At 48.4% G+C, this 10,000-nt stretch overlaps 1 protein-coding gene across 5 annotated transcripts in view; it reads left to right on the top strand.

Moving 5' to 3' along the window:
* Nucleotides 1-10,000, top strand: part of LOC125041634 (RNA-binding motif, single-stranded-interacting protein 1-like) — a 224,677-nt gene that overhangs the window by 134,961 nt on the left and 79,716 nt on the right. For all 5 annotated transcript variants that reach the window (XM_047636700.1, XM_047636697.1, XM_047636696.1 and 2 more), the window contains one exon: nt 395-696. In XM_047636700.1, coding sequence (XP_047492656.1) covers nt 395-696 — 302 coding nt within the window. The remainder of the gene's footprint in view (nt 1-394; nt 697-10,000) is intronic.

Raw genomic sequence — 10,000 nt, 5'->3', positions numbered from 1 at the left:
TACACTCGCACTCACATAAACACACCCACACACTCACAGAAACACACACACACTCACAGAAACACACACTCGCACTTTCAGAAACACACCCACAGACTCACAGAAACACACACACACTCACAGAAACACACACACTCTCACTCACAGAAACACACTCACACACTCGCACTCACAGAAACACACACACACACTCGCACTTACAGAAACACACCCACAGACTCACAGAAACACACACACACTCACTCGCACTCACAGAAACACACACACTCACAGAAAAACACACACATATATATGTTTATTTATTTATATGTAATTATTTATTAAATTGTTCATCCGTCTACAGTGTAGATCTTTATTGTCTTTCTCACATCTTTGCGTACCTTCTCTGCTGCAGGGATATGGTGGCGGCCATGTTGCGGCGACCTCTCCAACCACGACATCCACATCAAGCACTTCAGGTGCTCCTCACATGGGCGGTCATGGGAGTAGTGGCGGGAGTAGTGGTGGTGGTGGAGGTGGCGGTGGGGGCGGTGGCGGAGGTGGTAGCGGAGGAAGTGGAGGTGCGGGCTATTCAGCATCGTCTCCATCAGCTCACTCTCACTCCAGCTACGGCGAGCAACTTTCGCGTACCAACCTATACATCCGGGGCCTCAGTCCTGACACAACTGACCGCAACCTTGTTGAGATGTGCCAAAAGTAAGTACTTCTTTATTTACTTTTATTAGTTCATTTCTCTTAATTGATTATCGTATTTATTTTCGATATCAGGCAAATTTATACACAAAGTTGTAAAATTTCGCAAGGAATCATGTTCACGAAATTCATTCAGAAAATGGAAACAGAGAAGCAGTGACGACGAGTCTTTGGCTTTGATACATAGCTACAGGAAGTATACTTGTATTTTTTATTTAACTAAGAATGGAATAGAGTAGGAAATCAAGTTTAATGCATTCAGTAATTTATATTTGTAGACAAACAAATCTACGTAATTGGAAATGCTATGTAAGTTTTAAGGGAAGGGTCATGAAATTCATAACAAATCAAACTGAGCTTTACACTTAATACTTGAATTGTATCATCCACCATTTTGAAAAAAAATATGCTTGTTTTATCATTGTCACAGTATTTTGCTGCATTCCCCCATGTTATTATACCATTAGAAAACATGATGTTCATATAGATGAGTAATTTTACTACAGGATCGTTTTTCATTTCTCTTGTATGTTAAAGTTGATTTAAAATTGGTTTTGAGGGCGACGTGGATCAGGATTTAAAATTGGTTTTGAGGGCGACGTGGATCAGGATTTAAAATTGGTTTTGAGGGCGACGTGGATCAGGGAACAGACGAAAGTGGAAGATATACTCGGGAGCATCAGAAAGAAAAAATGGCAATGGGAAGGTCATATATGTTGGAGACAGGACAACAGATGGACAAAGAAAGTAACAGACTGGGTTATAGATAACATAATGAGGCCAAGGACCAGACCTATGACAAGATGGCGCGACGAAATAACGAAATTTAGGGGCCAGGACTGGAAGTAAAAAACGCAAGACAGATAGAGATGGAAAAGATTGGGAATGGCTTATGTCCTGCAGTTGATTGACCCAGGCTGATGATGATGATGATGATGATATATATATATATATATATATATATATATATATATATATATATATATATATATATGCTCACATGGATGCACACGCTTGTGCACTTGTGTGTGCATTCATATGAACACATGCACGCTTTTGATGTGCACGTGTGTGTGCACATGCGAGTAAACTGCGTGCGGTTTGGTGGTGGTGGTTTGGTTTGCGAAGTTCTAGCTTCGCCTGGGCCTTCTAGATATGGCCCGGCCTGTGTCAGCTTTTTACGGCTGTCTCATTGAGTTGTCTGACACTCGGTGCTTACCGTGGCGGCGGGATTGCCAGCAAGCGCTCCTGCCGCCATGGTGTAAGCACTTCGCATAGCCTCTTTACCAGCACGGCGGCTGTTGTGGGCGGTCCATGTCTCAGGAATTGTGTATGGTCACAATTTTCTAGGTAGTGGACTAGTGTGGCGTTCGGCTCGCCGCAGTGCTTGCAGCACCATTCATCGCGTTCGATTGTTGGGATAATCTGCCATGCACAGTGGTAAGCTAGGCGCATTCTGTGAAGAATGACTTCGGTACCTCTGTTGCTTACTTCAGAGAGTGCCAGTGGTTCATAGCCTGTGGCGTCTGAGTACCAGGTACCAGCTGGCCGAGGGGGAGGTTCTCGTTTCCTCTCTGTGGAGCTGCCGTAGGAAGGTACGACCGACCAAGGCACACTTCTCCATAAGTAATTTTCGGCTCGGTTTTATCGTCATGGGATTTGGGGGCATACCCCTGCCAGCGACGGCTAGTCTGTCAGCAAGCTCGTTCCCTCTGATGCCGATGTGGCTTGGGACCCAGCTGATGATAATTCTTCCACCCTGAGCAAGAATTCTCTGTGCCATTGTGAGAATCGTGGTCAGTAGGTAGATGTTGTCTGTGGGTGAGCTGTGCTGAAGACAGTCAATGGCTGCCCTGGAGTCTGTGTGTATGACCACGTGTCCTTCCCTTAGGGACGCGTGGCCTAGGGCTCCCATGATTGCAACTGCCTCTGCCTGTAGCGAGGAAGCATTGTCTGTTACCCTCATGGATCGCGTGGCATCCCTAGCTGCAAAGCCGGCGCCTGCAGTGTGGCTCAAGGGATCGACCGATCCATCCGTGTAGTTTGTTCTACTACCTGGAGGAGTGATGGCTGCAATGACCCTGTGGGCATCTGCCTTTAGGCTAGGCATGTGGTATAGGCTCTTTTTCATTGCCAAGCTCATTATGTTGAACTCTATCAGGCTCAGTACCCACGGCGGGGCTTCGGCAAAGTCGGGGTGGGGGGAGTCCATGCCCTTAGCAAGAAGCTGTTCTTTGAGCTGATGGCGTATCAACACCCTGGCTGTATGAGACAGCCAGGAGTTGTTTGCAACGAGCTCGTTGTCTTGTTCGAGGCATCTGACTAATTTTTGTCTTAGGCTTGTGTTCCTGGGAGCCCGGATGACCTTTAACAGGAATTGTGTTGCCATTAGATCGATTCGTGAGTCCAGGGGGAGAAGGTTGGCTCCATCAGGAGGTTGAGGACCTTCGTCCACCTCGGGGCACCCAGAATGATCCTGGCAGCTTCATTTTGGACTGTTTCTAATTTGTCTGTGTGCTTTTTCTATGCAGCAATTAGAGCGACTGAGGCATAGTCCACAATGGGCCGGACAGCATGTACATAGAATGATCTTAGTACTTTGTGTCTGGCCCCTATGCGTCTCCCAGTCATTGCTCTCATGACGGATAGTCTTGCTTTGGTTCGGTCAACCAGGTACTGGACCTCCTTATGGAAGGAGAGGGTCCGGTCTATCCTTACCCCAAGGTATAGGTAGTCCTGGACCCATTCTAATTCCACTCCCTGGATTTTCAGTCTTGTGCCTCGAACTCTCTGTCTCAGAGCCATGGCTTTGGATTTGGCTGGAGAGATCTTTAGTCCTGTCCTACAACACTCCTCTGACACGAGGTCCAGACAACGCTGGGCTTTATTCTGGCTGCGTGGTCCAGTGGAGGTGATAGCGAGATCGTCTGCATACGAGATGATCTGGCACCCCACTGGGAGGTTTATGTTGAGGATGCAGGACATTAAAGTGTTGAATAGGGCTGGACTGAGAACCCCACCCTGTGGCGTTCCATTTTCGAGCGGCATGTGCTGCGATAGGTGACCTTTGAATTTGACATTGGCAGTCCTGTTCCTGAAGTAGTCCCCTATCCAAGCCAAGAGCTTTCCTCTGATTCCCTTCTGGATCAGGCTTTCCTGAATGGCAAGCGGACTTACCAGTTCAAAAGCCTTCTCCAGGTCAAGGAATACCACCACAGCTGGGCCCTTGCTGATTGTGCTTAAGAGCGTGGCTATGCTGTGTGCTGTGCCCATGCCCCTTGTGAACCCATGGAGGTGTTCGTACGTGGGTCCCGTTTTCCATTGAAGCCGGTTTAGTACCATCCTCTCAGCCGTCTTGGCCAGGCAGCTGAGCAGAGAGATGGGGTGGTACTTCCCCGGCTTCTTTGGTTTTGGGACGGGAACTATGGTAGCCCTCTTCCAACTCTGGGGTAGAGTGGAAGTTTCCCAGGACTTGTTGATGAGTTGCAAGAGTGCACGCTCACCTGCTAGTCCTAGGTGGGAGATAATGGGGTACGAGATCCCATCAGAGCCCGGGGCTGTGTTGGAACTGGTTTTATAGGCTTTCCTTAGTTCCCTCAGAGAAAAGATAATGTCTGAGTTATCAAGTTCAGCTGCCCTTTCTCTGATCTGAGTGTGTCTGTATGGCTGTAGACGCTCTTGTCTTGCCCTCAGCTCGGCTGGCAGACTGTTGCTGCTCGTTCTCGCAGAGAACTTGTGCGCCAGTCTGTTAGCCTCTGCTTGGGGGTCGTGATGGGCGCTCCTTGGGGCTGAGCGGCTGGTAGCTCGCTTGACCCGTTGCCACAGCTCTGATAGGGTGGTTTGGTGGTCGAAGGACTCACACCATTCCAGCCACTTTTCCTGCCTGACTCTGTTGGCAGTTTCCTTGGCATCCGTGACGGCCTCCCTTAGGAGGGATAAGTTGTCAGGGGTTCTTTGCCATCGGAATAGTTTTCGGCACATGTTCACCCTGTGGTTGACCTCCCTGATCTCGTCATTGAAGTACCAGGCGTCTTTGTGACTTTTGGACCCAGGCCGAGTTTTGGGTATGGTCTGTGAGGCTGCTTCATTAATGGCGTTTAGCAGGCTAGCTTCGAGCACTTCCACATTTTCGCTTTGTGGGGGATCATTGCATCTCAGACAGAGGGCCAAGGTGTCTTGAAACGCCTGCCAGGTGGCCTTGTCTGTTTTCCATCTTGGATTCGGTCTTAGGATTTCGGCTGGGCCAGCATCCATGAGGGTAGTTATAGTGCCGTAATTGTCACTTGTGACGGTCTCATCGACACGCCAGCCAGCCATCCAGGTCTAGGACCCCTCCTCTGACATGCATTGGCTCTTGGGTGTTGAGGAGAGCGATCTCAGGGAATGTCTCTTGCACGTCGGCTATATGATAGCCGGCCGCATCCGGTGCCCGGCAGGGAACCAGGATGGGGTGGTGTGCATTGAAGTCTCCCCCTATGATCACTCGGTCGTATGCAGCAGAAGCACAGACCTGGCTGATGTCTAAGCTTCTACAGCTTGGCCGGCTGTACACGTTGTACAGTTTGAGGGGCCCCCTGGCCAGGTGAACCTCCACAGCAAGGGATTCAACATCGTCTCCACAGTGCGATGCATCGGCTATTGCGGAGCAGGGGATTGTTGCTCTCACAAGGGTGATCAAGCCTCTCTTGCCAGGTGTTCGTGGCAGTATGAAGGCATGGTACCCTGAGAAGCGAACAGTGTCCACTGTTAATGTCTCCTGGGGCATGACAATGTCAATGTTCCTTGATCACACTACTGCTTGGAGAAAAGCGTTCTTTGCAGAGAAGCTATTGATGTTCCACTGTAGGATGCTTAGATGGTGTGTCATGATGTTACTCAGTGATAGTTACATCAGAGACATCGGAGTCTGACAACTCCATTGCGAGATCCTCGCTGGTTGAGGGCTCCTCGTCTGTTGTCAGGCTATCCTTGGGTCCACTGGGAGGTGGAGAGCCTTTGGTAGCTCTGACTTTGGTTGGTTTGGCTTTTCTCTCAGGCATTTTTTTGGCTGGCCTTTCTGGCCTTGCCTGGGCAAGGTCAGCGTGATCTGGCTCAGGCTGCACAGATTCAGCCTGTTTTGGCTCTGCCTGTGAAGGCATGGCCTGGTTTGGAGTGGGGAGGGGAGTCCGTCCTGGGGTGAGGGTGAGGCTGGTTTTGCTCTAACCAGCTTTCTTCCCTTCAGGGCTGCGATAGTCTCGGTCATTGCCGTCATGACGACTGAAACTGCCTTCTCGGCCTCCTCACTTGACCTCCCCAGGGCTGTTGCTACTGCTTTGACAACAGCAGTTAACAGGAGAGTCATATCATCCTCGTCAAAGAGGAGATGCTCATCTGTTGGGGAGGTTTTTGTGGTTCTCTTAGAACCTTTTTTCTTTAGTTTCTTTTTCTGCACCTTTGGCATTGTCGGAAACTCCTTTTTGTTGGAGACATCCGGTGTCGGCTGGAGGGCGGCTTCCTTCCTCTTAGGAGGTCAGGAGGCCTTTTCGCTTTTGTTCCTTCCCCAGACATGGGTGCCCGGTGGTGCAGGAACAAAGTCTGGTCGGTTTTGAGCAACCTCTTGTTGCCTGAGGGCCGCCTCTTTCCTGACAGAGCAAGTTAGGCTCCAGGCATGATGTTTCTTGGCACAGTTGGGACATTTGGCTGTTGTGTCCCTCTTTTCTTCTTTGTATGCCTTGAGGCATACCTCTGTGTTGTGTGCCTTGCTACTGACACCACATTTAGGCTTGGCTGTACAGTTAGCCTGGTGGTGACCGTATTTCTGGCACTTGAAACACCGAAGTGGTTCTGGCACATACGATCGAAGGTTGTAGGTGCCCCAGTTACCCAGATCAAGGGTAGTGGTTGGGGCACCTTTCATGGTCACCAGGACTTGCCTGGTTGGAGTCTTCCCCTTTGACATTCGGGAAGCCTGCACGACCTGTGGGTGTGAAGCGATCAGCTCCACATCGTACGAGACTGAGAAGCAAAGAAGCACCATCTTGGTTCTCTTTTCCTCGGGACTAGTGGGGAAAGACTCACTTTCCTCCTATCGGCTAGCTCCTTCGTTTCCCAGAGGAAATTCAAGGTAGCCTGATCTTTGGGCATTAAGATCATGCCCTGATCTCGGATCGACAACCGGATTTTCCGTTGCAACTCCAATGCCCTGACCAATTGGTAGGCATTGTCGAAGCCTTCGGGTTTAGCTGGCACTTTGAACTGGGAGAAGCGTTTAGGGGGTCCCGACTCTTCATCAGAGTCGGTCTCCTGCCTAGGACGCTTCGGCCCGCCCTTTCGTCTTTCGGGCTTGTTTGTGGAGGCAGCAGCTGATGCGGCTGGTTCAGCCTGCTCTCCCCTCTCAATCGGGGAGGCTGTCTGAGAACACAGGGGCCTCCCTGGCTTAGCTGTTGGCCTGAAGAGGCCAGCTCGCGAGTCAAGTTGTTTGACTATTCGGTGGACAGACCCATTGGCTTTGGTCTTGTCCACCTTAGCAGCAGGGTTTACAGTGTCATCCTGTGCATGGGGCTTTCTTTTGCCACCAGAAGGCACATATGGCTTCGTGGTGACTGCCGTGGTCTGGGCCTTGCACGGTTCGTCAACATTTTGTTCAGTCTGTTGGGGGTGTTTTATATTATTTTCCATAAATTGGTAAGTGCTTCATCCTCTCACGCCCCCACCCACCACGGAGTCCAACAAGAGGAAGCTGAGTGTCAGAACCAGTGTTTAACAGCAACAGGAGTGATGAGAGGATATACGCAGCCAATAGCCATTGTGACGGCGCTCTCGGACCATTGTGAGTGCCAATGGCGGCATGACTGCTTGACCCTAGCCTCCCGGGGGAGGCCTGATCCCAGACCGTGACCGGCCGGGATCAGGCCGCCTGACTTGCTGGAATAGAGGACCAAAGAGGCGTGTTGCTAGTCGCAGGGCGTACTCGTTCACGGCATCGCTCAACCTCCAGGACTCCCGTCTCCACACCGCACAAGGCTGCCACGCACGGCAAACGCGTGGGTAGGTGTAAACGTGGGTAGGTGTAAACCCCTGGGGAGAGACCAGAGGGGATGTTTGGAGCCCTTTTGCTCAGCCCTCTGAGGCAGCCACCCAAAGGTTGCTTCACTGCAGTGAGGGAAGAGGAGTCTTGCACTTTTACCAGGCAGTTCCTTTCATCCCTCTGAAGCAACCACCCAAAGGTTGTTTCACCTCAGTGAGGAAGGAAAGGACCTGTGTCTTTTCAAAGTAGTTCCCCCTTCCCTCAGAAACAGCCACCCAAAGGCTGTTTCACCTCAGTGAGGGAAGGGAGGTTTTGCGTTCTTGCCAGGCAGTTCCTTACATTCCTCTGAAGCAACCACCCAAAGGTTGTTACACCTCAGTGAGTAAGGAAATAGAGGGGGTTCCTCCTTTCCTCTGAGACAGCCACCCAAAGGCTGTTTCACCTCAGTGAGGGAAGGGAGGTTTTGCGTTCTTGCCAGGCAGTTCCTTTCATCCCTCTGAAGCAACCACCCAAAGGTTGTTTCACCTCAGTGAGGAAGGAAAGGACCTGTGTCTTATCAAAGTGTTTCCCCCTTCCCTCTGAAGCAGCCATCCAAAGGCTGTTTCACCTTAGTGAGGGAAGGGGGGTTTTGTCCCTTTGCCAGCTGGTTCCTTTCATCCCTCTGAAGCAACCATCCAAAGGTTGTTTCACCTCAGTGAGGGGGGGGGGGGGGCGGTAATCGGAAACCATTCCGGACGTCTAGACGGGAGCGGTCGCCTGTGTGAAGGGCAGGGCCACAAACCGACCGAGAAGCGGGGCGGCACGGGGAATGGTTACCCCGGCGGCCCCCGGCCGGCTGCGTGGCGCGAGCCCGCTACCTTTGCTGTGCCGCCGGCGTGCGGTTTGATAATTAAATTGTCCAGGCGCACTGGACTCCGGCCCTTGTGGTCGCGGCAGTCGTTAAAATGCCTGCACTCTGACTGTTGGCTCGAGCCCGAGAAAACGACATATCGCTTTGAGAAGTCAAACGCAGGTGTCATACGGGAAGTCACCTCCGTGGCACAGGTGCTAGCGCGCCGAACCGCGGTTGATTAGGAAGGGCATCCAATCAGGCAAGGGTGACACTGCTAAGTAACCTCTCTGTAGTGAATTGAGAGAGGCCTATGTCCTGCAGTGGAATGAATGGCTGTATAAAAAAAAAAATATATATGCATATATATATATAGGCATATATATATACACATATACATATGCATATATATATGCATATATCCATATATATATGTATATATATACATATATATGTATATATATATATACATATATATATGTAAATGTATATAAACGTATATATGTATATGTATATATATATATAGAGAGAGATAGTGGGGGTATATGCATATGTATGTATTTATATGCATATATACATATATATGTATGTATATGCATATTTATACACAAATATATGCATATATATATACCTATATACATAGATATGTATATATAGGAATATATATATATATGAATATACATATATATATGAATATACATATATATGAATATATATGTGCATATATTTATATGTATGCATATATATGTATATATATCCATATATATATGTATATATATATATATATATATATATATATATATGTGTGTGTGTGTGTGTGTCTGCCGCGATGGTTCAGTGGGTAGAGCACTGGACCCCGACCCTCGTGGTCCCGATTCAATTCCCCGTCTCGGCGGTCGTAAAAATGCCTGCGCTGTGACTTCTCGCTCCAGCACGATCTCGCGGCGAGAAGACGACATATCGCTTTTAGGAGTGAAACGAAGGTGTCGTAGGGGAAGTCGCTGCCGTGGCACGAGTGTTAGCGCGCCGAACCGCAGTTGATTAGGAAGGGCATCCAATCGGGCAAGGGTTACACTGCCATATAACCTCTCAATAGTGAATTGAGAGAGGCCTTTGTCCTGCAGTGGAATGAATATATATATATATATATATATATATATATATGCATATATATATGCATATATATGTAATATGCATATATGTATATGCATATATATAGATATATGCAAATATATATAAATATATGCACATATATATATGCATATATATAGATATATGCATATATATATATAAATATATGCATATATATATGCATATATATAAATATATATATATATGCATATATATATGCATATATATATATATATATATATTTATATATATATCCTAATGCTGCCGGGATTATATGAATAACAAATTGGGAAAATACTGTGCTCATTTTCTACATTTTTGTGAAATGTATCTGCACATAG

Source organism: Penaeus chinensis, chromosome 31 (genome assembly GCF_019202785.1).
Source record: "Penaeus chinensis breed Huanghai No. 1 chromosome 31, ASM1920278v2, whole genome shotgun sequence".
Classification (NCBI taxonomy): Eukaryota; Metazoa; Arthropoda; class Malacostraca; order Decapoda; family Penaeidae; genus Penaeus; species Penaeus chinensis.
Note: the sequence above shows the minus strand (reverse complement) of the source record. Positions and strands in the feature narration are given on the sequence as shown.